The sequence below is a fragment of the Alligator sinensis genome, unplaced genomic scaffold (assembly GCF_000455745.1).
Source record: "Alligator sinensis unplaced genomic scaffold, ASM45574v1 scaffold647_2, whole genome shotgun sequence".
Classification (NCBI taxonomy): domain Eukaryota; kingdom Metazoa; phylum Chordata; order Crocodylia; family Alligatoridae; genus Alligator; species Alligator sinensis.
This window is the reverse complement of record NW_005841832.1, coordinates 3494941-3507927: the sequence shown is the minus strand read 5'-3', so window position 1 is coordinate 3507927 and position 12987 is coordinate 3494941. Positions and strand designations below refer to the sequence as shown.

General features: G+C 58.3%; 1 protein-coding gene across 1 annotated transcript in view; it reads right to left on the bottom strand.

Annotated features, from left to right (window-relative positions):
• The window catches only part of BRSK1 (BR serine/threonine kinase 1), a 29308-nt gene that overhangs the window by 9865 nt on the left and 6456 nt on the right, over window positions 1-12987 (bottom strand). The window contains exons 4-13 of the mRNA XM_006015064.1: window positions 6413-6553; window positions 5128-5244; window positions 4774-4807; window positions 4260-4328; window positions 2463-2609; window positions 2275-2306; window positions 1714-1878; window positions 1289-1386; window positions 555-705; window positions 9-73 (exon numbers count right to left, since the gene is read on the bottom strand). Of these exons, the coding sequence (XP_006015126.1) occupies window positions 9-73; window positions 555-705; window positions 1289-1386; window positions 1714-1878; window positions 2275-2306; window positions 2463-2609; window positions 4260-4328; window positions 4774-4807; window positions 5128-5244; window positions 6413-6553 (1019 nt within the window). The remainder of the gene's footprint in view (window positions 1-8; window positions 74-554; window positions 706-1288; window positions 1387-1713; window positions 1879-2274; window positions 2307-2462; window positions 2610-4259; window positions 4329-4773; window positions 4808-5127; window positions 5245-6412; window positions 6554-12987) is intronic.

Here is a 12987-nt window from a genome sequence, read left to right as displayed (position 1 = left end):
GGAGGCACTCACCCTGGGGCTGCTGAGTGGGCTGGAGGAGAGGCCAGTGGAGGCACCGCTGACAGAGCGAGACCTGGGGGCACAGAGATGGGTCAGGCCCAGCTCGGGGAATCCCCTCAGCCAGGGGCAGGCTGGGGTCTAGGACACACAGGGCCAGCAGAGGGGGCAGCACAGACCTCCTGTGGACACAGGGAGCCCCCCACCCAAACCCTTTGGAGAACCCCACTGCCAAGCAAAGTGGGGGCTAAGACACATGGTGGTTCCAGCAGACTGGAAGGCTGGGAGGGGGAACAGCCTCTAGACCCAGGCTGTAGAGATGGGCATAGCTGGGGGGAAGGGAGGAGAGAAGTTGGGGTGTGTGGAAAAAGCATGGTTCCTCTGCATGCCAACCTGGGGGGAAGTAGGGAGGACAGCACCCCCTGATGCCAGCACCTAGCTGATGGTCAGACACAGCAGCTCATGGTGCCAGGAGAAACAAGGCACTTCCTGCAGGTTCTAACCCCTGGACCAAGCTGGGCTGGTGACGTCCCACCCCCAATGCTGCATCCACTCACCTCTGACTGTGCTGGGCCATCTCAATGGCCCGCCGGGCTGGCACAGGGGAGCCCCCATCCGTGACACTCAGGACCTCCATGGACTTGCGCTCTGGCCGCCGCTTCCCATGGCGGGTCAGCATCGGGGAGTCAACCCGCTTCCGTGGAGGGTCTGCAAGGGTGGCATGGGGGCATCAGGGCAAATGTGCCTCTGGGTGGGGCACATTGGGGGCTGGTGACAATAGGGACCTCTCCACCAGTGCTGAGATGCAGCCACCTCTGGGGTGGAGCGTGTTGACAGATGGGTTATAAGTGCAGCCTCTCCCAGTGTTGAGATGCGGCTGGCTCTGGGGTCGGGTGTATTGAGGGATAGGTTATAGACTCTCTCAGTGCTGAGATGCAGCTGCCTCTGGGATAGGGTGTGCTGAGTGATGTTATACATGGAATCTCTCTAGTGCTGAGATGCAGCTGGTTCTTGGGTGGGGCATGTTGAGTGATGGAGCCTCTCTCAGTGCTGAGATACAGCTGCTCTGGGGCACAGTGCACTGGGGGCTGTTTATATGGGGATCCCTCACCCCACATAGATGCAGCTAATTCTGGAGTGGGAACACATTAGATGGTGTGTTATGTATACCCCCACTGCCCCACTGGTGTTGAGATGCAGCCACCTCTGGGGTGAGGGCTGGTGCTGCAGAATCCCTCCCATCCCTGGGACCTGGCTGTCTGGGGTGGAGCAAGGTGTCCCCGGGGCTCACCAATGTCATTACGGGGGGGCAAGTCCTCGTCCTCACAGCTTGGGTAGCGCTCCTTGCGATCCAGCAGTAGGTAGTAGATCATCTTCTCCTGATTCTCCCTGTGGGGCCCAGGACAAGTCAGGGCTGGAGGCAGTGGGCTGGGGGCAATGGGGTGGGGCTGTTAGCACTTCCCCCTCCCCCACTCCTATATCCCATGACACTCCTTTCCATCCCCCAATCTCCTCTCCCTTCTATCTCTGCTCCTTGTCCCTACCTAGTCCTTCCTTCAGTCCCCACTAAACTCTCCCTCCTGCCCTCTGCCCTTGCCCCTTCCCTCTCCCCATCTTCCCTCCCCAAAACATGTCCCCACTCCCTGCGTATCTCCCCATGCCCATCCTTGTCCCATCTCCCTGCCCTGCCTGGGCTTCCCCTGCCACCCCTCGTACCCCTCGATCTGCAGCTCCTGCTGGAGGCGGACACGGTCCCGGAAGCAGCCCAGTGAGTGCATGCTCTCCAGAACATCTGGGTCCAGCTCACTGGCCGAGTGGATGCGTCCGATGGCCACCTTCCGTGGCACTGGCTGCTCCGGCTCTGGCTCCTTCTTGCCCCCCCTGTAGCAGACCTGGTATCAGCCTTGCCTCCTGGGTAATGACCCTACTACTGCTGCTGCTGCCAGTCACCTAGGTGGAGCTCTCCCTCCCTCCCCTGTGGAGGAAGGCTGAGGGTGGGGGTCCTACAGGGGGTGGGGATTGGGGTATGAATGTTGGCAGGTTCCCAGGCAGAAGTGTTCAGCTGAAGGGCATCAACTCAGCACCAGGCACAGAGGGAGAGAGCAAGGCTGAGAGTGCTCGAGTGAGGCAGGGATACTGGGCTGGGCTGGAGCAGGCAGAGGGTACTGGGGTATCTGGGCCCATGGAGCTAACTGGGGGAGAACTGCTGTCCCCCACCCAACCCCTGTGGCCCCAGGGTATGGAGAGGGGGTGGGAGGGGCTGCGATGGCTACTCACAGGAACCAGGGATGCTTCTGGATCTGCTCCAGCTGCCAAGAGAGAAGACAGAGTCACACCCAGCCAGCCAGGGTCCCCCTATCTTCTCTCTACCCCAGTCAGCCAGTTCTTTTCTCCCACCAGCATCCCCAACACCTGCAGCTGGGGCCAGAGAAGCCAATCATCCCCACCCCTGGCCCCACACTCACGCTAAGGCGTTTCTCAGGCTCCACCTCGATCATGCCACGCAGCAGGTTCTGGCAGTCAGGCGGGATGAAGTGGGGCATATGGAAGATACCTCGCTTGACCTTCTCCAGCAGCTGGCGCAGGTTGTCATCGTCAAAGGGCAGCGCCCCCTGCAGGCAGCATGGGAGGGGTGCCATTAGCACGGGTTGTCCTGGGAGCCCCCTGCGCACCCTGGGACCCCCATTGATTTAGGGGCAACCCCCTCTTCTATGAGATCCCCCCCAGGGGTAGAAGACCACAACTCTGATACTCCCCTAAAAAGGTTGAAAGACAACCCCTCAAATCCCCTCAGGTGGAGGGCCCCCCACTTTGAGTGGTGGTAGCCCCCAACTCTGACACAACTCAGTTTGGGAACCCTCCAAATCTGAGACCCCTGCAAGGGGCCCCAACCCAGGGGAAATATCAGGACAAAAAGAATGACCTGGGACTAGTATGTGTGGGGCCTGGGGTTGGGGGGCTCTGAGAGGGGGGCAGGGTGATGTGACAAAGTGTGTGAAGGTAAGTAGGGTGTGCATGGAGAGCTCAGTGTCATTGGGGGTTGGTGAGAGTGTGTGGAGAGGTCTGCCAGGGTCTACAGACATATCAGAGATCTGGGGAGTTGTGAGGGATGTGGGGTTTGGGCCTGTTGGATATGTGGGGCTGAGGGGATTGGGTCTGTGGGTGGGAGTCTAGTGTGGGGACATGGGTTTAGGGGTGGGTGAGTGTCCAAGGAGGTCTCTGGGAGGGATGGAGGTTGGTTGTATGGGCTCTGAAGGGGTCTGGTGTGTCGGGTTGCGGAGGGTGAAAGGGGTCAAGTGTGATGGTTTGTAAGGGTGTAGGTAGCCGTGGGGGTGTGGGAGACATCTGGGGTGTGAGGGGATCAGCTGTGATGAGGTACAGTCAGTGGCAATGGTCACGCATAGTCAGATGGGGGGTGGATCTGGGGTGTGTGAAGGGGCCATACCCAGGGGTTTGGGGTGATCACATACATGGAGAGGCCTGTGACACAGTCCGTGGCAGGGGGGTGGAGGTTGTGGAGGAGGGATCAGATGAGGGTATCTGCAGAGGGATAGTCTGTGATAGTATGTGGGATAATCTATAGAGGTTGGGTGGGGGAGTTGGTGGTGAGGGGGGTGAGAGGGCTTGGGTGGGGGCCCTGTGGGAGGAGGACAGTCTGTGGGGGATGCATGCGAGTGCGTGAGAGGGGATTGAGTGGGGATGGTCTGTGGTGCAGCCTGCAATATGTTGTGGGGGGACGATGGGGCTGGATGGGGAGGTCTGCAGGGTGTATCCTCATGTATGACAGTCTGTGGCAGGTATCATGTGGGGGGCAGTCTGTAGGGGTGTGGAGGGAGGCATGAACGATGTGTGCCCCCGGCAGCTGGGAGGGCACGGCAGTGGCAGGAGCATGGCGGCAATAAGCAGGAGAGCTCCCACAGACGCCACTGGCACTGTCGTGGGCGGAGCGGGGGGTGCAGGTGAGTGATGACCAGGGGTCAGCAACCACCCAGAGCCACTGCTGGCAGCATCAGCAGCGGCCAGCAGGGATCGTGGACGGCCCACAGATGCCACCAGCGGTGTCAGTGGCAGGGTGGTGAGCGGCGACCACCCACAGCACCTTTTTGTAAGGAGTACACCGCCATGCTCAGAGAGGGTGGGGATCTGTTGCCCTGGGGTATCCATGGAGGGGGGGATCTGTTGCCCTGGGTATCCATAGGGTATGCAGGAGGCTGGGCAGGTATGTGTGGGGGGTGTCTCTGGGGTGGGGGTTAATGTCTCACCACCAGCAGGGCAAAGAGGATGACCCCACAGCTCCACATGTCAGCACGGCGCCCGTCATACTTCTCCCCCTGCACCAGAGACCAGAGAGGGGTTAGCACCAGGCAGGCAATGGGGCGGCAGATGAAACAGGCCCACAGGCTTGATCTGAGACAGCAGGGAAGTGGGGGTACCGAGTAGACAGGCCTGTGGGGCTGATCCATGAAGGCAGGGAGCAGGGGGACTGGGCTACAAGGACCTGGGGGGGTCCAAATCAAGGCACGGTAGAGGAGGGTGTCTGACTGCACATGCCTGTGAGTCTGATCTGGGGGAAACAGCAGGCTAGAAAGGCCAGTGCATCTGACCCAGGGAGGCTGGGGGGTGGGGGTGGATATGGACCAGCCAGACCTGGGAGTCTGATCCAGGGGAGGCTAGGAGGGATCTGGGGGAAAACAGGGGGTTGGGAGGATGCCAAGCTAGATGGGGGGACAAAGGAAGATACCGACCCGCTGGGGCCTTCTGGGGTGAGTCACTTACCTTGATCACCTCAGGACATGCATAGTGGGGAGACCTTAGGGCCAGCAATGGGAGTGGGGGGGCAGGAAGAGAAAGAGAGAGAAAAACAGACAGACAGAGGGAGAGACAGAGTGAAACAGAAGCTCAGTCCTGAGGGGCAGCACAGCCACACACACAAGGGCCCTGATCCTTAGCCCGAGCCCTCCCCACATCCCATCCCAGCAGACACGCAGTCCCCAGCCCATGCAGGGCAGGGGGTACAGTGGGGAAACACAAATTGACAGTGCCTCCCCCACCTCCCTGTCCCCTTCTCAGGCCCCTCCACCCTTCCCCCAGATCCTGGCACCCTCACACAGCCTGGCCCCACAGGCTCACCCACAGCTGGTCTCCAGGAGGTTGTCGCCAACCTGCAGGGAGGCCATGCCAAAGTCAGCAATGCGGATGTTGTTCTTCTCGTCCAGCAACAGGTTCTCTGGCTTCAGATCTCGGTGGCTGTGGGGTAGGGGGGAGGGGGGAAGAAGTGGAGGGCAGAGGGACCCCAATGGGTGGGGATCAGGGACCCTGGATGGACCCACACAAGTTTGTGGGGGAGAACAGGCCCTGACCCTGCAGCAGGTGGTGACTGTGAATGCACTCACTCTGTACACACTGAGTGATGGGATAAAGGCCCTACTGCTGCTGCCTACTACAGGAGCCCTCTCAGAGCTGGAGTCGAGTGGGGAGGGTTGGGGAGGTGCTGGGCTGTAAGAGGGTCCCAGCTTACATGCTGCTCAGGAAAGCTGTGTGGCTGGTTGGGGAATAGCGCCAGACTGGTGGGGAAGGGCGGAAGTGGGTGACTCTGTGGCTGGTAGAGGGGGCAAAAGGACTTTGGGGGAACATGGGGCCTGGTAGACAATGCTAAGGATGGGGTTTCTCCATAGCTGGGGGCATGGGCTAGGGGGTCTCCATGCCTGGGGGCTCAAAGACTTCCCCAGGAGCAGAAGCCCCCAACCCTGACATCCCCCAATGGGTTGGAAGACCCCATTGGCCCCCAGGCTGGCTAGGAATGAGGTCTCTGTGGCCAGTGTCTCCATGGATGGGGATAGGGTCTCTGTGGTCAGAGTCTCCATGGCTAGGGGTGGGGCCTCTGTGGCCAGAGTCTCTGTGGCTGGGGTTGGGGTCTTTGTGGCCAGGGTGTCCATGGTTGGGGGCACTTGGAAGCACCTTACACACCCTGAGACCTCTGCTGGGCTTGGAAGCACTCCCCCCTGTTCTGAGACCCCCTCCAAGTGCGGAAGCCCACAACCTTGACACTTCAATAGGTTAGGAGACCCGCCTTGACACCCCCAAGTTGGATGCCCTCCACTCTGAGACTCCCCCAGAGGTGAAACCCTCAATTCTGTCACCCCCCAATGGGTTGGGAGACCCCATTAACACCCCCAGTTTGGCTGAGATGGGGTCTCTGTGGCTAGGGGTGGCTTCTCTGTGGTCAGGGTCTCTGTGGCTGGGGGCGGGGTCTGTGTGGCCAGGGTCTTTATGGCTGGAGATGGCATCTCTGTGGTTGGGGTCTCCATGGCTAAGGGAGGGGTTTATGTGGATGGGGGAAGGGGCAGGGACTCCATGGCTAGGATCTCTGTGTCTGGGGGGGGTCTCCGTGGCCAAGCCCCGGGCCCTCACTCACCATATGGAGTAGCTGTGGCAAAAGTCCAGGGCAGAGACAATCTGTCGGAAGAACTTGCGTGCCTCCTTGGGGGTAAGACGTCCCTTCTTCACCAGGTAGTCGAAGAGCTCCCCTCCTGACACATGCTCCAGCACCAGGTATCTGTAGGAGGTGGGAGGGGGCCACAGCCACAGGCAGGAGAGGGGAAGGAGCCAAGAGGAAAAGTCATAGCCCCTGGAGCTTGAACAGCTAGGTTCCTCCCTTCATGTCATAGCCTCTGCCAACCCCCAACCCATCACACCATGGGTTTGGATGGGAGACCACTGTGCTGTGGGGTTCAGGGTAAGGGGCTTGGCTGGGGTGCTATGCTGCAGGGAGCGGGGCACTCAGCAGGTGGTTCTCTCCCACAGCTGTCAGGGCCGCCCTGGGGCTATGGGGGTTCTGCGGCGCTTGGGGTTCTGTCCCAGTATCACCCTTGTGGCCACTCTCTAACCCTGTCTGTCCCCCCAGGGGCCACCTCGGCCAGCTGTGTCACAGCCAGACTATGACAAAGGCAGCCTGTGTGTGAAGTGGCAGCCGCCTGTCACAGCCTGACACCCTTCACAGCCAGCTAGGAACACACACATGGACACACACACACACACACGGGCACATGAGGACATGCACTGCCTGCCCAAGCACACACACAGACGCACACCCACAGGTGGACACACACACACAGGCACCATCTCCCGCCAACACATGAACACACACACACACACACACACATGCGTGCACACTGCCGACCCCAGCACATACACATATGCAGACACAGGCAGCCACATATGCATAAACACACACATACATGCATAGGCACAGACATAGTCTCCCTCCAACGTACATGTGGACATACATACACTCATGTATGTGTACTGACTGTCTGAATACACACACACACATCCAGACACTGTGCCCCCAACACACAGGTATATGCCACTTATTGCCATTACACCCTTCATTCACACCTGCCCACCATGCATGCTCCCCACACCTTCCCTAACACTCACACACCACATTCATTTGTAGCACACACAAACTACAGAGAAACCTGTCTTTTTCCCCCTAATACACACATGGACATACACACACACGTGTGTCCATGTACTGCCTGCCTGAATACACACACAGGCACACACACGCATGGTTCCCCAAGGCACAGGCACACACCATGTGTCATTGTCACAGGGGTGACGGGTGCCTCGAGTCTGAGGGGGTGCAATTTGGGGGTGGGCCCGGGGGCAGGCCAAAAGTTCCATATGCACTCTTATACTTCTGTGCCCCCCCCCCCCCCCCCCCCACACCCCCCCACACACCATGCCACCAGCCCACACAGCAAAAAAATGCAGCAAAAAAACTGCCCCACTTTCGGGGGCCAATCTCAGGGGGTGGCATGTGCTCCCCCATGCCTCCCTACCAGTTGCCTGAGCACTGTCATGTACTACACTCACATGCTCCCACCACACACACTCCACATACCTTCCCCCACCACTCATACACCACACTCACCACTAGCATACTTCAGGTTTCACACATGGACACCTTCTTTCCCCACAACACACACACACACACACACACACACACACACACACATACCCATCTCCACCCCTCATGCACAAAGACACATGGTCACACACACACATACATGGATACACCCCAACCCAACTCTGACGCAGGACACACACAGACACCAACCCACAACCTCCCAGCATACAGGCAGAGACCACCTGTTCCTAGCACCCCCTGCCTCAATACACCTTCTGCCCCTATTCTGGACCCTCTTCCCAGCCCCTGATCCTGGAATAGGAGCCTTTTACCCTGACATCCCCTTCCTGTCTCCAGTAACCTCATGGGCCACACACTCCATCCAGAGCCCAGTGCCTTGCCCTAGATCTCTGCTTCAGTTCCCCTGAGCCCATGCCCTATGCTGGGCCCTGCTCCCTCCCCCCACCTCCCGATCACATACTGCACCCGCTAAGTGCCAAATCTCCTGCTAGACCATTGTGCCTCAACATCCCCATTCTAGAGCCCCCTGCACCAGTGCCCCTACCATAGAGCTATCATCCAGACCAAGGGTGGCCAACCTGTGGCATTCATGCCACAAGGGGCAAAGGCAGCCTGTGTGTGTGGTACACGGAAGCCTGGGGAGGGGGTACGCAGCACTGTGGCAGGCAGCAGACAGTACAGTAGCAGATTGGACAGAAAGCACAGGGCAGGGAGCAGAAAGCAGAGTAGCAGACCAGGCAGGGAGGACAAGGCAGAGAGCAGAGCACCATATCAAGCAGAGAATATAGGGCAGGGAGCAGAAAACGGAGAAGCAGTTTGGGCAGGAAGCAAGGGGCTTGGAGCAGAACACAGAGAAGCTAACTGGACAGGAAGCACAGGGTAGGGAGTATAAAGCAGGGCAACAGTGTGGGCAGGGAGAACGGGGCAGGGAGCAGAAAGCAGAGAAGCATTCCAGACAGGGAGTAGAAAGCACAGCAGCATACCAGGCAGGGGAAGGGGATTGGAGTGGCACTCGGGGAAGGTGTGGGGCTAATGCATGGCACTCCTACCAAAAGGGTTGGCCTAGACCAGGGTGTCAAACTCAGATGAGCAGGCAGGCTGGATCTGGCCTGTGAGGCTTCTTACCACAACTGCCAGAGGCACTGTATTGGTGTGGCCAGCATGGGGGGCTCACGCCACCCCCGCCTGTTCCCTGCTGATCTGTGCCCCTAACACTGACCAAAACCCAGAAATTCAGCAGTTGGTAAGAGCTACCCCTTCACATGCCTCCCATGGTCAGAAGCCCCATGTCCACAACTGGAGGCAGATCATCCAGCCTAAGAGAATCCCCGCAGGCCAGACACCCCACCTCCCTGGGCCAGATCTGGCCTGCAGATGGTGTGAGGGACACCCCAGTCCCCCCTCCCCCTCGCCCCCCACACACATCTGGCACTACCATTTTAGAGCCATCCTCTAGATTCCTTCTCAACCACTACCTCCCTTCTAGACCCCCCTCTAGAGTCCTCGCCACACCCCATTCTAGAGCTCCCCCTACTCCCCTACCCCTGATTCCAGAGCTCCCTTCTGGCTCCCCCTGTGGCCAGCACCCCATTTTGGAACTCCCTTGTGATCACCTCACCTTCAGCATTCCAGTTCTAGAGCTCTGCTTCTAGACCCCAGGTCAGTGCCCCTATTCTAGACTCCCTCTCCCAACACCCTCATACCCTGCCCTCCAATTCTAGAGCTCCCTAGGTGCTCCCCTTGCATCCAGCACATCAGTTCTAGAGTTTTTCCCCTCACCACCCCACCTCCAGCACCCAGCTCTAGAGCCCCCTCCTTGTGCCCTTCTAGAGTTCCCTTAGCATTTCCCCAGAGTCCTTTAGAGCAATGACCATCTCCTACCTTCACTGTAAACAACCACCACCACCCTCCGCCAGTGTGACCAGTTTACCCAACACTGATCCCTCTCCAAACCATTCTAGAGCTCTTTTCTAGTCACTTAGCAGCCATCTGCTGTCCCCATCAAGGCAGGAGAAAGTTCTCACCAAGGTCTGTCCTTCAGCCCCATCGTCACAGACCCAGAGTGCAAGTCCTGGGATTCAGGTGTCTCTTCTGGATTTCCCTCCCACCCAGAACTGGTCCAAAACTGCCAGAACAGGACACTGCCCTCCAGAACTAGAGCCAGCTTGGGAGCAGCACAGAGCAGAGAGCTCTCTATGGCACCAAACCAACTCATGAACAGATCAAGATCTATCCAGTTCAGTTCCTGGCCTCACGGAGAGACCAGGCTAGACTCTCCTTTACTCAACAGGTTGACACCACCTTCCCATTCTTCACCTTCCCATTCCCCTAGCCAAGCTCACCACAGTTTGTTCTGGGTTGTCCAGGAGTCCCCTGGGATGTTTCTAGCTGGCCTCAGAGCTCCTCTCTGCTTATATCTCGCTAGGCCAATCCAGCCTGGCTCCTCTCAGTGCTGCTGAACATCCCCTGTCAGATATTCTGATCCTCCTAGAGCTGAAAATGCCTCCCAGCTTGGAATCCTCGCCTCTCCCATGCTTGGCACCACATTCATTGATGACTGCATTAAGATGTGTCTCCAGGTTGGTCCTTGAGGATCCCCATAAGGTATCGGCTCTCCTTTCTACCCAACTGCCCCTTCAGTTCAGCACCACCCTCTGTCATCTCCCTCAGCCAGCTCCTGATCCACCTTCCCAGTTCCAGGGCCTGGCCTCAGCACCACCTGCCCTCCCTCTCAGAAAAGGTGGGGTTACCCTCACAAGCTACCTAGATGGTCACCCCCACAAGTGACCTAGAACAGGGGTGCTCAACTTCCAGTCTGAAAGCCAGATCCAGCCCCTGGTGCCATGTGAGGAGCCCCATGGGCTGTGGCCCGGTGTGCTAGATTGGTACCTCAGTACCCACCCTGGTACATGGGGGCCAGGTAAAAGAGGTGTGGTGCCCTGGGGCACAGTCCCGGCACACAGAGGCCAGCTGTGGCCGTGGGAATCCTGATCCCGGCAGGCAGGGTCTGATCCAGCCCCATGTCATTCATCAGGGCTGCGAGGCCAAGAGCACAAGCACCACTGATGTAGAACAAGAACCAGGCAGGCCTGCTTCAGTCCACAGCATGCTCCAGAATGGGAGGATGGGACAAACCTTGCCTTAAGAGATTCTAGAGAAATAACCCTGGCCCACTTAAAGGGTGTTCTGGATAGAGAAGAGAAGGGCCCCGTGATCTAGCCTAAGGGAGTACAACAACCTGAGGACCAAATCTGTCCCATGGAGCCCTGGCATCTGGCTCGCGGGGATCCCCATGGCAATGGGGGACCAGTGGAAGCTCCACGTGGCCAGATCCAGTCCTGCCTGAGCCAGTGCTGTACAGTGGGAGCAGGGCCAGGCCTGCCACCCACACATCTGGATTGGGGCTGGGCTGCTCCTCATCCCCTCCTGCCCCACAGATCCAGACTGGGACTAGGCCACTCGCTGCCCATCCCCCAAGTGGACGTATTGGGGTCAGGCTATGCACCCCAAAACCCCAGCCAGATCAGGCCCTTGCCACATCGGCCCCATGTGCTGAAGTGTGTGCGCCAGCCAGATCTGGCCCGTGGATAGACCTGGCGCTCCCCATCTGGCCCAGAGGGCAAAAACACTGGGCACCACCAGTCTAGAGCGATGGTACAACAGGCTGCCCATGAAGAAAGGCCTCGTTACAGAGCTGCTGTCTAGAAAAGCAAACACCAATGGTTTCCCTGTGGGAAGAGAGCCCAGCAGCATTCAGGGTGGCCCACTGCAGGGACCACCTTGTGGCAGACTGTCACTTAGGAAAGAACAGTCATGCAGACAGTCTAGTGCTCAACCTTTTGGCCCCACAGGACAGATAAGAGGTGCGAGGCCCATCTGCAGGCTGGATTGGGCCCTGGGTACTTGGTACCACCCCCTTCTGCCCATCATGCACCAGAGTTGGGTCCTGGGGGCCTAGCACCACTTCCTCCTACCTCCACACCGGGATTGGGCCCTGGGACCTGGCATCACCCTCACCCATCCCTGTTAGCTGGGATCAGGGCTTCCCGCGGGTTCAGAGATTTGGCAGCAAGGGAGTGGTGCCACCACTCCCCCACCGCCAAATTTCTGGATCTATGGGGCCAGGTAACACAGCACTGCCGGCTGGATGTGGCCTGTGGGCCAGAGGTTGAGCACCACCAATCTAGAATGGCAAAAGAAAAAGGCATGGAGGTTCTAGAGCCATGATCCAGAAGGATGGATCCAGAAGGGTGGCCCAGCAAGAGGATCATGTTCTAGAACAAGGGCAGACAATCCCTGGCACACGTGGCAGAGTGTGGTGCACAAAGGCATTTTGCTTGGCACACATTTTGCTTGGCAACGTCTGGACACAGGAGGAGGGGTGGATGTCGTATACTTAGACTTCAGGAAGGCCTTCGATACGGTATCCCACCCCATACTGGTGAACAAGTTAAGAGGCTGTGACTTGGATGACTACACAGTCCGGTGGGTGGCGAATTGGCTGGAGGGCCGCACCCAGAGAGTCATGGTGGATGGGTCGGTTTCGACCTGGAAGGGTGTGGGAAGTGGAGTCCCACAGGGTTCGGTCCTTGGACCGATACTCTTTAATGTCTTCATCAGTGACTTGGACGAGGGAGTGACATGTACTCTGTCCAAGTTTGCAGATGACACAAAGCTATGGGGAGATGTGGACACGCCGGAGGGCAGGGAACAGCTGCAAGCAGATCTGGACAGGTTGGACAAGTGGGCAGAAAACAACAGAATGCAGTTCAACAAGGAGAAATGCAAAGTGCTGCACCTAGGGAGGAAAAATGTCCAGCACACCTACAGCCTAGGGAATGATCTGCTGGGTGGCACAGAAGTGGAAAGGGATCTTGAAGTCCTAGTGGACTCCAAGATGAACATGAGTCGGCAGTGTAACGAAGCCATCAGAAAAGCCAATGGCACTTTATCGTGCATCAGCAGATGCATGACGAATAGGTCCAAGGAGGTGATACTTCCCCTCTATCGGGCGCTGGTCAGACCACAGTTAGAGTACTGCGTGCAATTCTGGG